The following is a 17,981-nucleotide window of genomic DNA, read 5'->3' as shown; positions in this document are numbered from 1 at the left end:
TTAACCAGCACCAGAATGCATGAGCAGATCACCCCTGTCCTCGCTAAACTACACTGGCTTCCCATCAAATATCGCATTGATTTCAAACTGCTGCTCACTTTTAAAATTCTAAATAACCTGGCCCCTAGCTACCTAACTGATCTGCTTGATCTGTACAACCCAAAGAGAGCACTAAGATCCTCCAGCCAACTGCTCCTAATGCAATCAAGGTCTCGTTTAAAAACCAGAGGTGACCGTGCTTTTGCCATCGCTGCCCCTGGACTCTGGAATAATCTCCCAGTGGAAATCTGTACATCGGAATCAATTCAGTCGTTCAAATCCCATTTGAAAACACACTTGTTCAACTTAGCTTTTGAAAACAATTAGTGTGACTTTCATTCGGCCTGCACTACACCATGTAAATGCAATTTTAAGTATAATTGTACTATTTGTTCTGCCCGCATTGCAGTTTTATCGTGAAGCACTTTGATGTACACTGGTCTTTTAAATGTGCTATATAAATAAACTTTGACTTGACATGACCTCAGACTGAGGAACAGAAAGCATCAGCAGGTCAGAGACTCGGGGTCAGAAACCAGGTCACTGCGTATGGTCTAACAGGAAGTTACATCGCCACACGGCTTTCTGCGTTCCCTGCGGTCATGTGACCTTGGTAACTGATGTCAACATCCCCAAGGAGTCATGGTTTCCGCTGTGTGACCTAATGAGCTCCACGAGAAAATGTGAGGAAGTCGACCACATCAGGCCTGATTGATGAGGATGCTTCAACGCGGGCGCCTCGGCTCGCCATTTAGGTTCCTCGGACTGTGACTCAAAAACTCCAGAGGAGACGCTGCTGTGGACCAAAGTTTACTCCAGTTCATCAGAAGAGGATGTTTTTCTATCTTACCTGTTTAAGCTTTAAAGTTTGTAGCATTAGGGGCGTGGCCTCTTTGACGTACAGGCGGCACAGAAACTGATGTCTCACTGAGATTTTTCTTTTTCACTCACATAAGCTCGGGCGCTCGCTCTGAAGTATGTAGTGTGAGCTCGCCTGTCCACTGTGGGCTGAGAACCGATCAGCTGCTGTCTGTACCCACACATGTGGGATGAATGAGTATACGTATCTAGTAACCTGCATACGTCTCATCATTCTCACATTCCTGCTCTTATATTTGGTTGTTTCTTGCATTTTGCAGCTCTGTTGCTTGTGAAGCTGGCACACAAGAATTTCACTCACATGTGCTGTGACAATAAAACTCTTTGATTTGATTACAGAGAAAAGCAGCAGAAACATCTGAGCTGAACAGGCACTGATTTGATCTTTGAGTGGCCTGTGACCTCTGACCTCCTGACTGTTAGGAGGTCTTTCTCAGTCCAGCCTCTGGAGCTGTGAACTTAGTTCTGTCTACAAATGCACCAAAACCTCCAAATAATTACCTTCTAATATATCATGTCTTTCAAGGCCTCGATGTAATCGGGACCAGTCATGTTCTACCTTTATGCCGTCCGGCTGACCAGTCACGATCAGTGGTGACAGAATCGACTAATAGGAATCCACCCTGAAAAACCTCCCTCCTCGTGTTGAGCTACAGAAGCAGAATCACCAGCTGCTGCGTCGCATCATGTGTGTGTTTGTAGGTCTGATTTCATCCTGTTTATTTCTGTTTTTCCAGTTTGATACCAAGCCGGTCCTGTTGAGGGTAAGTTTCCATCTTTTGTACTTCCTGCATGCGTAATAGCGGGAGGCGTGTCCTGGTGCATGTGCTGATAGATATTTGTGGTTGTTCCTCAGAGTCTGAAGTGGATCGTCAGTCAGCCTTCCCGGTGAGTCGACTTCTGCTATTATTAATAGAAACATATTACTGTTGCTCAAAGTCTGTGTACTGTCACAGATTTAAAAAATCATCTTACTAAATAAACTAAAAACTGAGAAATTATATTTGTAAATGAGTTTAATAATTTCAACATATAAGTGCAAATAGAAGGAGCCTTTATTCATGCTTTTACTTTGATGAGATTTGACCTGAATGATACATGATCACACAGTTTTGTAATTATATTATTATTTAGTGATTTAAACACTCGAGGATTGAAGAATGAGTGATTATTAATCTGTATGATTGAATCAATGTTTTTATTTAAACAGGTTTGTATTATTAATAATGATTATTCAATGAATTCAGACTCGACTCAGACTATGACTTTACTGATATTGACAGAAATATGAATGTGATTATTTCAATGACATTTCAAGGATGATTTTGTAAGTTTATAAATAAGTTTTTAAAGAACCAGATTAAACGAGTCACATCACAGCATAATTAGAGGAATCCAATAACAGGAATCTGAAACGAGGACTCATTTTACAGGAACCCGATCACAAAGTCAAATTACAGGAGTCATATTGAAAGACATTATAGAACCAGATTATATGGGTCAAATCACAGGAGGCATATTACGGCAAATTACAGGCGCTGGAATACAGGGTCAGACTAGAGTCAGAGTATAGGAGCAAGATTACAAAAAACAGATTACAGGAGTCAGATTAGAGCAGCGGTTCCCAAACTTTGTTTGCTGGGCCCCCCTTTGCTTTACAAGGAAAATGTTCGCGCTCCCCCCCTCCCGCGTGCGCACAAGCACACACACATCCTCCAACCACACACGCACACATTTTGCTCCATTGCGGTTTATTTCACACCTCAAACATTTTGTAAACAATTAAGCAAATACAAGTAAACAGCAATAAATTACAGGCAGTAATAAAATAAACTCTTTTACGCTGCGTCCGCACCTACACGGGTGGTTTTGAACACGCAGCTGTTTCGTCCACCTAAACGGCGTTTCGAATCACCGAAAACTGAGATTTTTTAAAACTCAGTTTTTACGTTTACGTGTGGACGAAGAATACAGAGTTCGTCAGGCAGCGTCAAAGGTATGTGCCTTTTTCACGTCACGCTGTGGCCACGTTATTGTTTACAGGAGATGAATCACAGAATGGCAGATAGAGACGAAATACTGTTAATCTGACTGTCTGCAGGTTTTACACGCAGTTACTGTCCCTCCATCTACAAAGGCAGAGGCGTCACAGTGTGATTATTTTACGTGCAGTTGGTTTTTTCCTGTGTAATAATGTTCAACATTGCATCAATACATTTTTCAAAAATGCCTCTCTGTGCAAAATGGGTTTAAAAACATAAACAGCTGTGGGATCCTGTTAGTCTGTGACAGAGGGAACAAATCGTGGCAGGATCAGCCTGATGTTATTTGCATCCTGCTGTAACTTTACTGTATAAAGAGCAAACATCTCCAACATGTCAGGAGCAGTTAGTCATTACAACAAGTGTTTGTGAACTAAAAATCAAGAATGTGGGATCCTGTTTGTCCGTGATTTGGAGAACCCAGGGAAAACCAACCCTGCAGGGAGACCTACCTCAGCACTTGTGCAGGTGAAGCCAAAGGGCAGATTTGCTTCACCATATTTTCTAGTCTTTGGCTTAGAATGAAGTTGGTTTGGAAACATATTCAGCGATGCTTCAGCTCCTGCTTTGCGTTTCTGTGGCCGCCCCGTGCTAGCAGTGTCCAAGCGTTGTTTTTTTTCCCACCCCTTTTCATACCGCGCCCCCCCTGCAATGGCTCTGCACCCCCCCTAGGGGGCAGCCCCATACTTTGGGAAGGTCTGGATTAGAGTAACCACACTACCAAGATTACAGAGTCATATTAGAAGAGTCAGATAATGCGATTAAAATTACAGGAGTCGGATGTTAGATATTTAGTTTAGAAGAAATGATAATACTATGAAGGATGTGTTTTTACCTTCAGACTCGCCGGTTAATCTCATGACTGTTTTCATGTGCAGTTTCTATAAAAATCTAGATGTGCGTATCAAGGTGTCTGCGATGTGTGGGCGTGTCTCTAGTTCCCATGGCGATTGTCTGCATACTGTGCAACATCCTGCTACTGGTTCCTGAGCTGAAGATCCAGTTCCTGTTGGACGGTCATGTGACTAGAGAGGCTACCTGGGCCACAGGACTGTGGGGCTCTGGCTTCCTGGTGAGTGTGTGTGCATACATGGACTGGTTCTTATACTTAATATATATACATGTACTACTTTAACATGCCATCCATGTGTGTTTGTGTATGTGACCTTCAGATCAGTAGGCCAAAGTAGGGATTCTACATATCGCCTTACTTTGGACCTTTCATCTCTTCCTCAAAGTTAAATAAGGTCAGCTTTTATAAAATGTCTGTTGTCTTTGAAACTAAGCTTCAAACTCTGGTGCCTTCACATCTAGGAAACGATTGGGGTCAACCTGAAACAAAGGCAGATGTGAAATGTAAAAGTGAGATCAGAGGTCAAGTGTGACATGATATTTAGATGCAAAATATGATGTGATAGTCACAATCACATAGTACGATTAAAAAGAACAAAGTAAACAACATGAGGAATATACAGAATATAATATTATTCCCTCAAAAGTAACTACTGCGCAGAGCTGCCGTAACAGAAGTCTGTAGACTGCTTATTCTTCTTTAGACTCTTTCTCCAATCTTTCTTCCTGAGTTAACTTAAGTAATGACTTTCTCCAAAACATCAGTGTGTCTACTACACCTCAATCCTACGAGACTAGGGATGGGTATTGATTTTCACGATTCCAATTCCAGTTTCGATTCTGTTTAACAATTCGATTCTTTATTGATTCTTTTTAAAAAGGAGAACACTAAGGTTGATTAGCTTAGAACTTTGTTTTATATCTTCTCTTTGAATAAGATAGAAATTTAGGAGTAACATGGCCTTACAAACCCAACAGTGAGATCTTAAGAGATCCAGCCTGCGGCTCTTCAATGGGGTGTCACAGGGTCCCCAGGAAAACAAAATGTAAATGTAAAATAATAAAATAAATATTCTTCTGTAGCAATAACAAAGTTTAACATAAATTATTCTGTAGCAATTACGCAACAGTAATGTTCCTGCCTACAATTACACACATTCACTTACTGAAAATCATCTGCTGTGGCAAACGGGTGCAAGCCTTTGACCACAAACTTAGACACTGCTGGGTGACATTCGTCTATCCTGGCCTGAAAGGAGACACTACCGGTAGACTGCAGCGAGAACTGCCAGCATCTGAGCCAGACTCTGTCTGTCTCATCACGGTCACTAAATGCACAGTAATGGTTTTGTAATAAGGCAGATCGCGCTAACATAATATGCACTGTTGTTGATTATTTACCTGCCGCATTAACGGGAGAGGACGTGCAAACGTTACCGCTGCTGCTGGGTTGAGATTCACGAGTCCGGAGTGGAATTAAAAACACGACATTCATTTAAGGTCATCGCGTGTTTTGTGAGCAAATGCTTTTGCATATTCGTAGTGTTTCCTCCCTTAAACATCTACTTTGCAAGTATTGCAAGTTGCCCTGTTGTCATCCGTTCTCGTAAAGTATAACCAAACTTTTGAGCGTTTGAGCCGTTTAGGCGCCGTGTTTCCTGCCAGGTAAATGACGCTCCGCAACGTGGTGACGTCATTCGGGGCGACTGGAATCGATAAGGGAATCGTTTGCAAAAATGGCAAACAATTCCAAGGAACTGAAACAGTGGGAACCGGTTCTCAACAAGAACCGGGTTTCGATACCCATCCCTATACAAGACTGCTCAATAATTATAGGCCAATCTCCAACCTTCCTTTCATATCAAACATCCTTGAAAGAGTAGTTGTCAAACAGCTAACAGATCATCTGCAGAGGTTTATTTGAAGAGTTTCAGTCAGGTTTCAGAGCTCATCACAGCACAGAAACAGCTTTAGTGAAGGTTACAAATGATCTTATGGCCTCTGACAGTGGACTCATCTCTGTGCTTGTCCTGCTAGACCTCAGTGCAGCGTTCCATACGTTCCCATATTTCATTGAGTGATTCATTCACAGCTCGGGGCAGATAGCCCCCCCTGCAGGTTTTCCTTCCCAGTGTTTCCAAAGCGCTTGCTCATTATGATTTTTGTTGTTTTTCTGTTTATAGTATTTTATACCTTACAGTATAAAGTACCTTGAGGCGACTGTTGTTGTGATTTGGTGCTGTATAAATAGAATTTAATTGAATTGAAAACTTGCATATTAATGATCATTAACTGACCTCCCAGCCCATTGTTCCTCAGTGGGCTGGCTTCAGTCATTGTGCAAATGTCCTGTTTATAAGGTTGAAACCTGCAGTCAGCTGAGACTGAAGAAGTCGCCTGATGATGATGAAACGTTTCTCCCACTGAAAAGTCCAGATGAACAGAATTAACTTTGGGTACAGACCTGTTACCTGTATTACCTGTGGTTTCAAAGGTGTTTGAAAATGTTGCTGTTAAACAAGTAAAGGAACATCATTTCATTAGTGTGTTTGATTCTATTTGCCCCTGTATTCTGGAAATAATTAATACTTCTCTTTATACTGGCTCAGTTCCTAGCTATTTTAAACAAGCTATTGTTGAACCAATGTTAAAGAAACCAAATTTGGATCCATCTCTTCCAAGCAGTTACAGGCCAATATCAAAACTACCATTGGTGTCAAAGATCTTGGAAAAAACAGTTGCAGAACAACTTAACAACTTTTTGGAAAAGAACAATGTTCTGGACATTTTCCAGTCTGGTTTCCGCAAATTGCACTCCACTGAAACCGCTAGTGACATTCTGATGGCAGCAGACTCTGGAGAGTACACTGTTCTGGTTATGTTGGATCTCAGCTCTGCTTTTGATACTGTTGATCACAGCATCATGATAAATAGGCTGAAGGACTTGTTTGGGATTACTGGCGTTGTTTTAAAATGGTTTATGTCGTATCTATCTGAGAGATCCTTTACTGTCTGTATAAATCATGTGCTGTCGGAAACATCAGTTCTGTCTTCTGGGGTACCTCAAGGATCTGTTTTAGGTCCTATTCTCTTTTTGCTGTATATCCTCCCTCTAGGCCACATTATCAGACGTTACAATAATATTTCTTATCATCTCTATGCTGATGACATTCAGTTGTACTGTTCTTTCAAAGCTTCTGAGTTGTATAAATTGTCTTATTTAAATAATTGTCTGTCAGAAATCAAACAATGGTTAAATGACAGTTTCCTTCAGATAAATGCAGATAAAACAGAAACTTTGATTATTGCACCTGATCACATGCTCTCAGAAATTAGGCAGCATATCAGTTTTTTAGACCCTTCATTTCAGTCGAGTCTCAGAAACTTAGGTGTTATATTTGACAGTTCGATGTCTCTTGAGAAACACTCTAAACAACTTGTCCGGAACTGTTTTTATCATCTAAGAAACATTTCTAAACTCAGGCTACTGGGCCCTATTTCAGGAAGCCGGTTTAGTGCAAACTCTGAGTAAGTATACCCTGAGTTAACGGAAACTCTGGGTTTCCGGTTTCACAAAGCGAGTTTAGATTAATCCTGAGTGAGTTACTATGACGACACACTCCGTGAAGCTAACCTGCCCCCTAGCAGGTTAGCTTCAACTAACCCTGACTGTCTCCGCCTCTTTGTCAGAAACCTGACTGTAGGAAGTGTCAGACATGGCGTGCTCCTTCCTTGAAGAGCCAGTAGATGTTGAAGCCCAAATTCTCCGCAGAGCTCTCCGCCGGGAGAGAGTGATTAGAGCGCGTTTGGACATTTTATCATTTCCTGATGATTTCCTGTGTGAACGTTACCGTTTTTCAGCACAATCTATAATTCATTTGAATAACATCCTCAGGCCTAATATTGCTCATGTGACACATCGCGGACATGCTCTCAGTTCTGTACATATTATTTGTATCGCACTTCGGTTTTTTGCAAACGGGAGCTTTCTGTATAATATTGGTGACGCTGAGCACGTTTCCAAGGCTACCGTCTGTCGGGCAGTCAGGAATGTTACAGTTGCACTGAAACGTCTCCTGTACTCGTCTGTGGTGTTCCCCGGTCACAGACCCACAAGATTTATCAAAGAGGGATGCCACAAAATTGCAGGTATCAGGATGAACAAAACTTAATTCATGATGTGGTGATACTTGAACTACTACTTAAATTTTACATTTATTCTCACGGTTCCCAGGCGTGATTGGCTGTATAGATGGCACTCACATTCCAATCATTGCTCCTTCAGTAAATGAAGGAGACTATGTGAACAGGAAGTCTTTCCACAGCATTAATGTGCAGGTACATAGTTCCCTGTAGCATGTCAAACTAACAAATTATTTCATTATAGTAATGGATGCTAATTTGTGTTCTCTGCTCTGTGAAGATCATATGTGATGCTGCCAACATTATCACAAATGTGGAAGCCAAGTGGCCAGGCTCTGTGAGTGGTGGTGGTGGTGGAGGACCCCCACCTGTTTTTCGGGCCTCCGCTTTTTTTCTGTTGGCTATAACAGGTCACATTTGAGCATACAGAGTAAGCAAATATGTACTTGTAATGTGCTCAGATAATTTCAATAAGTGCTTACAGAAAGAAAATTAATGTAGCCTCTAACTGCAATCGATTTACAAACAGACCAAGCACTATGGCTCATAATACAATTACACCTTACCTGTTTGGACTATATTTTTATATTTCATTTTTACTTGCTGCCAGGAACGTTTGGGGCCTGTTGGGTTGCACCTGCGCTCACATCACATCACAAAATAAAATGTATGAAATAAAAAATAAAAAATATAATAAAATAACGTGTTAAATGGGTGGAAATCCCTCGATCAATGTTTAAATTAACACTCACGCATTGACTCTGTCGGCTATGTTTTGCCATGCATGCTCCCTTTCTTTTGCAGCTGAGGCTGTGTTACTTTTTTTCCGCAAAATTTGCATGTTATTGGCATATGCTGCCATCAGAATTTCGGCCTCAAGCGCTGTAAGATACATTGACCGCGCCTTCTTTCCCTCCGTCTCCATGGTGACTCGCTTAATCTGTGCTCCACTAATCAGGGCTTTATGTATCCTCGTGCGCGCGCTTAATTTGGGGTTAAAGCAACTCCGGGTTGATTGAACTAATTGTTATCAGCCTTTCTGAAACCGAATATTCCGAGTTGGACAGTTCGGGGTTACTCAACCCTGAGTATCGTTTTTCACTCTGAGTTTTCTAAACCGGCTTTCTGAAATAGGGCCCTGGTGTCAAAGGCAGAACTTGAGATGATTACTCATGCTTTTATCTCTTCTCGTTTGGATTATTGTAACGATCTTTTTAGGTGTCTCAACAAATCAGCTCTGGATCGCCTTCAGTCTGTACAGAATGCAGCAGCAAGACTTTTAACTGGTACAAACAAGAGGTCACACATTACTCCAGTTTTGGCTTCTCTTCATTGGTTGCCTGTAAATTTTAGGGTTCATTTTAAAATTTTAGTTGTAACTTTTAGAGCTCTGCACGGTGAAGCTCCCCAGTATATCTCTGACCTGTTGAAACCTCATGTTTCATCCCGAGCACTTAGGTCTTCAGGTCAGAGGCTACTGGTGGTCCCACGTACTAGATTTAAAACACGTGGGGATCGAGCTTTTCAGGCACCGAGGCTGTGGAACTCTCTGCCGTTGTCTTTACGCTGTCTAGACTCTACTGACTCCTTTAAAAAGCAGCTGAAGACATTTTTATACAAACGGGCTTTTAATTAATTTAATTAATTTTAACTTGTATGTCTGATCTTACTGTAAAGCACTTTGTGATTTTTATCTGTGAAATGTGCTATATAAATAAATTTTACTTACTTACTTATTAACATTTGGAGAGAGCAGCTTTGCTCCATCCAATGGAGCTTGAATTTAGAATAAACCAACCAAAACTGCAGAGCTAATCTATTTGCTTATATGGAATAGAATAAACACATTGACATTGTACATATACAATGAAACTGTGGGTGCTCCCTATCAACTGTCCAGATATGAAATATAAATAGTAAGACAGCAGAGACAAATATCAGACATGAGAGACATGTAGAGAACAAGAGAAAGGCACACATTAGAACAGACCTTCCCAAAGTGTGTGGCCCGCCCCCTAGGGGGGGTGCAGAGCCATTGCAGGGGGGCGGTATGAAAAGGGAAAACAAACAAACAACGCTTGGACACTGCTAGCACGGGGCGGCCACAGAAACGCAAAGCAGGAGCTGAAGCATCGCTGAATATGTTTCCAAACCAACTTCATTCTAAGCCAAAGACTAGAAAATATGGTGAAGCAAATCTGCCCTTTGGCTTCACCTGCACAAGTGCTGAGGTAGGTCTCCCTGCAGGGTTGGTTTTCCCTGTCGGGAGCAGCGCTGGGCTGTTCAAATCACAGACAAACAGGATCCCACAGCTGTTTATGTTTTTAAACCAATTTTGCGCAGAGAGGCATTTTTGAAAAATGTATTGATGCAATGTTGAATATTATTACACAGGAAAAAAACAACTACACGTAAAATAATCACAGCGTGACGTCTCTGCCTTTGTAAATTGAGGGACAGTAACTGCGTGTAAAACCTGCAGACAGTCAGATTAACAGTATTTCGTCTCTATCTGCCATTCTGTGATTCATCTCATGTAAACAATAACGTGGCGCACAGCGTGACGTGAATAAAGGCACATAGCTTTGACGTTGCGTGACGTAAACGCAAAAAGGAGTTTTAAAAAATCTCAGTTTTCGGTGATTTGAAACGCTGTTTACGTGAACGAAACAGCTGCGTGTTCAAGAACACCCGTGTAGGTGCGGACAGCTTAAAAGAGTTAGTCGTTTATTTTATTACTGCCTGTAATTTATTGCTGTTTACTTGTATTTGCTTAATTGTTTACAAAATGTTTGAGGTGTGAAATAAACCGCAATGGAGCAAAATGTGTGCGTGTGTGGTTGGAGGATGTGCTTGTGCCCGCGCGGGGGGGGGGGGGGGGGGACATTTTTCTTGTAAAACAAAGGGGGGCCCAGCAAATAAAGTTTGGGAACCGCTGCATTAGAAGAACAAGTTCCAAGCGCTTGGAAGTAGTGCAGAGGACATGGTCTGGGTAGAGTCTGTGTGTGAGTGGCTGAGTGATCAGGGCCACTCAGACCATGGCTGAGATGGTGTTTGTTAACAGTCCGAATGGCCCCGGGGAAGAAGCTGTTAGTGAGTGTGTGGGACCTGACTGACCAGAGGCGCCGACCGGAGGGCAATGGGTCAAACAGGTGGTGCCGGGGGTCACCTGTGATAGCCCTGGTTTTCCTGAGACAGGAGGATCAGGCGATGACCTCCAGGGGTGTCAGAGGGCAGCCAGGGATGTTTTTGGTGTTTTAATGACCCTCTGTGCAGCCTTCCTGCTCTCAGTCGTGGCCCCTGAGTACCAAACACCAGGCAGGAGGAGAGCACGCTCTCCACTGAAGAGCATTAGCAGCTCCTGGTCCAGGTTATTCTTCCTCAGGACACAGAACAAGCGCAGCCACTGCTGGGCCTTCAGGGCGATGCTGTTGTGGGTCTGAGTGAGATCAGCCGAGATGTGAGTGCCCAGAAACCTGAAGGTGGAGACAAATTCCACCTGTTCTCCATTTACAATGAGAGTGGACCTGTCTGTGCCTACTGAAGTCCATGATGAGTTCTTTGGTTTTAGGATGTTCAGCTTCTGTTTGTTTTCTGAGCAGGAGATATTCTCTTCCTCCATGTAGAATAGAATAGCCCTTTATTGTCATTGTACATATACAGTGAAAATTGCACACGCGCCATAAGGTGCTCCATAATCTGCTGTTATGGCACCGGTCCTGGAGTACATAAGCACACAGCCCGCTGCCCATTAACTTACCGGTGTCTTTGTTGCATCCTGGGGCTGGGGAACCAGCAGCTAGTCACCCAGAATGGCTAACTGAAGGCAGGACAGTCCTGATCCCCAAGGACCCCCAGAAGGGACCAATCCCCTCCAACTACCGGCCAATAACCTGCCTCAGCACCACGTGGCAGCTCCTGTCAGGCATCATAGCGGCTAAGATGAACAGGCACATGGGTCACAACATGAGCGGGACACAAAAAGGAACTGGCAGGAATACCAGAGGAGCAAAACACCAGCTACTAGTAGACTGAACAGTCAGCCGAGACTGCAAGACCAGACTGACCAACCTGTGCACTGCCTGGATGGATTACAAGAAAACCTGACTCAATGCCCCACACCTGGATCCTGGAATGCCTAGACCTGTCTACAACAGATCAACAGGATCCTAAGAGCCCTCATCAGGAACTCAGTGGGGACGTGGCGAACAGCAATAGAGGCCATGTGTTTTTCCACTCCTCTCCTCCTTACCCTTATCTTCCCTGCTTAGCCTCTGTGTCCTTGTCTTGTCTCGTGTGCATTACTTTCCCTGGAACAGTCTCTCACTGTCGTTCTCTAAAACCTAAAGAGAATTATGGATTTGATCAACTGGTCTCTGAATGCTATTGACACCCTTTTCTCAACGAGAAGTCTGGGCTCGGGAGAGCCCGAGTACCCTGGAGGGACTTTCCCTGCTGGATACACGATGGACGGGTGGCAGAACTGGAGGGTCGTGTGCCTGGCGGGACTGTCGATCGAGGACGCTGAAGATATCTATCTATTCGGAACCGTGATAACAGGGTTCATGCTGATCGGAGTTGGCTTAGCCCTGGTTTATCGGAGAAATAAGAGAGCGGAACCGGCTGTTCAAACCCCCCCAAGGCTGCCCGCTGGAATCGAAGCGATGGGATGAGGCGCGACCTCTCACAACGAACGTAATATGGTCAACACCTTGGAGACGCTTGCAGCTGCTGTGAAGGCTCAAAGCAACACCATTGAGCGTATGAGGGGAAACATCAGAGAGAGGCCTGCTCACAATGACACCCTTGAGCGACAGTTGGAAAACATCGCGGAACGGATCACTGCAGTTGTGAAGTCTCAGAATCAAAAGAACGACAACACCATGGAACAGAAGTTTGATACCATCATGGGGAGGCTCGCGGCTCTCCAACGGGAGATTGAGAGACCAGCATCAGAGTGTTAAAGAGCAGCCTGAAAATTCTCCTGGGCTGCTCGCATGGAAATTTACAAAATCAATATCGAAATTGCGAACCCCCATCACGGCGCCAGCTGCAGGCCCAAGGCTGGAGCTGAACTATCACTCCCTGATAACGACTGTGTTACGGCTATTCTTCCCATCCCATGCAAGGCCACCTGGATTGGCTGGAGGACTGTTTACTTAGCCTGATAGGGCGAAGGACACTGTCTCAGCTGAACTATGGACACGCACACACACACACTTACACTGATAAGCACGCACTCATCCCCCTCCCTTTCCAAACGCCTTCGATGCTTGTTTCCTGCGGGGGAACACGGCGGGTCTGTGTGCCACGCTGGAATGGTAGCGCTGTGCAGGGCGGCTGCTGTGTTCGCTTCGGATTACTCCTCACCCCCCACCCAATCCTGTGGCTTGTCATGTCTTTCACAATGTTGTGCTGTGGACATTTATGTGCCCTGCATGTGGCGACAAATAAAGCTTGATGATACTGATACTGATACTTCAGCTCTTGGGGGAGGCGGACGCCTCTCTCTCCCTTGTCTTTCCTGCTTAGCTCCTATGTCCTTGTCTAGTCTCGTCTAACTCTAACCCTCAGAGATCCTTTCAGTCTCGTTCTTGTTCTCTAAAAAGTTAAGAAGAATTATAACTGTTGATTTGATCAACTGGTCCCTGAGTGCAGTTGACACTCTCTTCTCTACGAGGAGCCTGGGTTCGAGAGAGCCCCAGTGGAGGGACATTCCCTGCTGGATACACGATGGATGGGTAGCAGAAGTGGCGCGTCGTGTGGCTGGCGGGTCTGTCTATCGAGGACATTGAAGACATCTACCTATTCAGAACCATGACAACGGGGTTCTTGCTGATCTGAGCTGGTTTGGCCCTAGCTTATCAGCGGCAGCTGGACGCTTGAAGACCAATGCCGACGAGAACAACAACAAATTCTCCCCTGATAGCAACAACGAGACTCCCTAACTCTCTCACCAGTTCCCTCCAGGCCACCTGCGTAGGCTGCAGACTGTTGATCTTCGCTTAATTGGGTGAAAGGACATTTCCTCAGGCTGAACGCAAGCCACACATCCTCACACGCACGCACACAGACAAAAAGGCCATGTCTACACTAATACGTTTTGATCTTTTTCTCTCTGTTTTGGCCTCCCGTCCACACTGAGACGGCGTTTTCGGTCAAGGAAAACTGAGCTTTTTGAAAATGCTCTCCAAAGCAGATACGTTTGAAAAACGCAGCTTTTGCGTTGTGGTGTGGACTGTGAAAATGGAGGCTTTGTAAAACCATGATGCATTTTAGTCATGTGATGCAGTCATGTGACCAATTCAACTAAGGTGGTGGACAGCATTTTGTTTGCTGTCAGTTTTGACAGACCTATTAAAGGTTAATATCAGTCTGTACATGCTCCAGATAGCTTTTCTTCCAATTCTTTAATTCTCACTCGTTTTTGCAACTTTGCACTCTCATATTACTCGCTGCAACAACTCCATCTCATTGTCAGTCCATTTAAAAGATTTGGTGCTTTTCCTTCACATTTTGCCGCGATGTTTCAAAGAGCCGCAAAGTAAAAAAACAGCAGAAAGAAATGAGGGAGGTTGAATTGTGTTACTTTACGTGCATGTACAGTACTGGAACGTAAGCGTTTTTGGCTGTTTCAATGTGGACGAACAACTCTTTGAAAATGATAGTGTGGACACGGAGCAGTTTTAGACGAAGGTAGTCAAACTTAGGGGATCGAACTACCAGAAGGCAACATTGCAGACATCGAGGACAGCTACAAGTACCTGGGGATCCCACAGGCAAATGGGAACCATGAAGAGGCCGCTAGGAAAGCTGCAACCACCAAGTACCTGCAGAGCGTCAGGCAAGTCCTGAGGACTATCAACACCTACGCCCTACCTGTGATCAGGTACCCTGCTGGGATAATAAGCTGGCCAAAGGAGGAGATAGAAGCCACTGACATCAAGGCAAGAAAGCTCCTGACCATGCACGGAGGGTTTCACCCCAAGTCCAGCACCCTGAGGCTGTACGCTAAGTGGAAGGAAGGAGGTTGGGGACCGTTGAATGTCAGCACCTCAAATGGTAAATGGCGTGTATTTATATAGCGCTTTACTAGTCCCTAAGGACCCCAAAGTGCTTTACATATCCAGTCATCCACCCATTCACACACTGGTGATGGCAGCTACATTGTAGCCACAGCCACCCTGGGGCGCACTGACAGAGGCGAGGCTGCCGGACACTGGCGCCACCGGGCCCTCTGACCACCACCAGTAGGCAACGGGTGAAGTGTCTTGCCCAAGGACACAACGACAGACTGTCCGAGCCGGGGCTCGAACCGGCAACCTTCCGATTACAAGGCAAACTCCCAACTCTTGAGCCACGATCGTGCTGGGTCTGGTGTCAGTTACCTCAGGCAGCAGAAACGTGAGAACGAAGAGGAGCAAGAGGAGGCACCATCATGGAAGGACGGGCCCCTGCACGGTATGTACCACCAGCAGGTAGAGTAAGTGACTGATATCCAGAAATCCTACCAGTGGCTAGACAAAGCTGGACTGAAAGACAGCACAGAGGCACTAATCATGGCAGCAGAAGAACAAGCTCTGAGATCCACAGAGGCTGGAGTCTATCACACCAGGTGCAGGTTGTGTAAAGATGCCCCTGAGACAATCCAGCCATATCCTTCATATTCATGTTATTTTAAATGGCTGAATTTGTGTTAGTACAAGTTCCTTACTGAGGATTTTTTGTGTGTTCCTGGTTGTGGTTTTATCTGCTCAGTGACTGTCGATAATAACTGTGCTGCGTCTGGTACAGTACATTTTGTCATTTGGGATTTTAATGTTTGACCTTTGACTCATTGTATTGACTTTGAGTACTCCGGGAGAGTAGAAAAGCGCTATATAAGAATCAGTCCATTTACCATTTTACCATTTACTTGTCAGTTACATTTGCATCAGTATAATTTGCTTACTGATGATGTGTTTTTATGTTCCTCTTTGTGATTGGACCTCAACAAAGTTAAAGTAGAAAATGAAATCAAGGTGTAACAGTTTAACTAGAATTTTTAAACTCTGATTTCAGGTTCTACTTGGAGCTCGAGCCTTTGTCCAGAGCAGCAGAACCCGAGGCTGCTGTGCGTTCAGGAGTCAGGTGACCTCAGGCTCCACCCCCTCTCGCACCGATTTTCATCACAGATGTTTTTTATCAAAGTGAAATCTGGAAACCACATCTGTATTTTTCTGACACGTGTGAGCTGCTCCAGATGTTGTCAGTCATATCACGTCTCTCTTCTCCAGATGTTGTGCCAGCTGCTTTACTCCTGCCTCTGTCTGCTCTCTGCTGCCTCCTGCTCCCTGGTCAGTGCCACTGGTCTGTCTCAGGGTCCCCTCTGCCTCTACAACGACTCCTCTGGTCCCACCTGGGGGGTCCCGCTGCAGCCCCTCCCAGGCCGGTGAGACACACTCACACAGATGTTCTGAACTGGTTTTAGTGGTTTCCTGTCTCTCTGTCCTCAGACACTCGGAGTAATGTCAAAGATGTTTTCTTTGTAGCCTCGGACAGATGTTTCCTTGTACTCTTGGGCAGATATTTTCCTGTCTCCTTAGACACTCGGGATACCTGTTCAACAGGACTCTGTGGTCTGGGGTCTGCTTGGAGCCCAGCTCGGTGGTCCAGTGGAACTTGGTCCTGTTCAGTGTGATGGGGACTGTGAGCGGACTGCAGACGGTCCTCTGTGGGGCCAACATCCTGAACTCCATACTTGGCCTGATTCTGGGCCGGGGCCTCTCCCACAGTAAGGTCTGTGGGAGAACACACCTTTGGACCATCTATTTATAACGTCTGCTCCAGATTTAGCAGTTTATTCATATCGCACGTGTGTGTGTGTGTTTCTATGTTTCAGATCAGTCCAGTTTCAGTTTGACGTGAGTTCGATCCTGGGAGCTCCAACTGTGATACACAGAATTAAAATTAAAAGTCTTTCACTGATGCACTTTAGATAATCAATAGCATGAAGATCAATAACCTGAAATACCTCGACCTTACGCAGGATTGCAGTACATGTACCTTTTAATAATTATTTATTTATTTTCCTGAATAAAACTATTCAAACATCCAGTTAAGCTAAATAATCAATAATAAAATAATATCCTCGTGCTTAATAAGAGCTTCAACAAATTCAAATGTTTGGTTAAAAAAAAACAACTAAATCATTGATTTTTGTTTTCAAAGTTAAACTCAGATTTTTATTGATTATGTTGTTTACTGATCATTTTATTAAACTTTTTATTTTTTTAATTAATTTATTTTGATTAGCATTCAGATATCTCAGTGTATACAGAATAAAGATCTACCACAAAGAAAGCACGAGACAAGGCTAATCAACAGTTATTGGCTGAAGCATACGCTTATGCTGTTTGTGTTTTTGTGATAATCCATAAAAACAAATAAAACTAAAAGTGTTAAAGATGTTGTGGTTTTAGTTGCAGAGATAATATCTGCAGATGTCACAGTTCTGATTACACTGATCATTCAGATAAGAACAACACAGCGCAAACAACAACGCTCTGTATTTATTCATGTGTTTGTGGAGTTTGCAGTGTAATGTTTCGAGGTTATGGTCCATGTGGATGATGGTCCAGTGTGGCGTCTTTGAACCCTGAGCCATCCTGTTCTGTCTCAGTCTGTTTTATCTGCAAGCTTGCAGCACATAAAGCTGAGTTTTCCTCCTGTATTTGGGTGCATTATGACTCCAACTCCAACCTGTCTGGGGGTTTTGCAGGACTGTGTTGCTGACATAAAATTGTGGTTGGTGCTCAGCTTTTTAAACTTGAATGCACCAACAAACACTATTACACTATTCGAGACTCTCGCTCCTCTTTTAAGGACGACCTTGGCCCTGAATGTCAAGGTGACCTCAGATGAAGCAGGGCTCAGACGCACAGCTCCAAGTGAACTCCACTGCATTAATGTGTGAGTGAGCCAGAGGTCACACCCTGACTACGCACGTAGACAAGTACCATACACACACGTGCGATGGATCATGGC

General features: G+C 44.1%; 1 protein-coding gene and 1 long non-coding RNA gene across 3 annotated transcripts; one reads left to right on the top strand and one right to left on the bottom strand.

Moving 5' to 3' along the window:
• Nucleotides 1-3,480: 3,480 nt before the first annotated feature.
• Nucleotides 3,481-17,358, top strand: LOC146694808 (transmembrane 4 L6 family member 1). Of its 2 annotated transcripts, none has more exons than XM_085431124.1 (5): nt 3,481-4,032; nt 16,017-16,085; nt 16,232-16,386; nt 16,541-16,733; nt 16,837-17,358. In XM_085431124.1, the coding sequence occupies exons 1-5, from the start codon at nt 3,856-3,858 to the stop codon at nt 16,855-16,857; spliced, it is 615 nt and encodes a 204-aa protein (XP_085287250.1). In that variant the 5' UTR covers nt 3,481-3,855; the 3' UTR covers nt 16,858-17,358. The 2 variants fall into 2 exon arrangements, with proteins under 2 accessions (XP_085287250.1, XP_085287251.1); XM_085431125.1 differs by lacking the exon at nt 3,481-4,032 and adding an exon at nt 10,008-10,186.
• Nucleotides 3,837-5,592, bottom strand: LOC146694809 (uncharacterized). Its single transcript, XR_014914951.1, has 3 exons — nt 5,214-5,592; nt 4,979-5,061; nt 3,837-4,292 (listed from the first exon to the last, which is right to left on the bottom strand). It is a non-coding gene; the product is annotated as an uncharacterized LOC146694809 (long non-coding RNA).
• Nucleotides 17,359-17,981: the final 623 nt, after the last annotated feature.

This window comes from Copadichromis virginalis, linkage group LG14 (assembly GCF_057382275.1).
Source record: "Copadichromis virginalis isolate Kocher_CV1m ecotype Utaka linkage group LG14, C_Virginalis_male_GT1.1, whole genome shotgun sequence".
In the NCBI taxonomy this organism is placed as follows: Eukaryota; Metazoa; Chordata; class Actinopteri; order Cichliformes; family Cichlidae; genus Copadichromis; species Copadichromis virginalis.
Note: the sequence above shows the minus strand (reverse complement) of the source record. Positions and strands in the feature narration are given on the sequence as shown.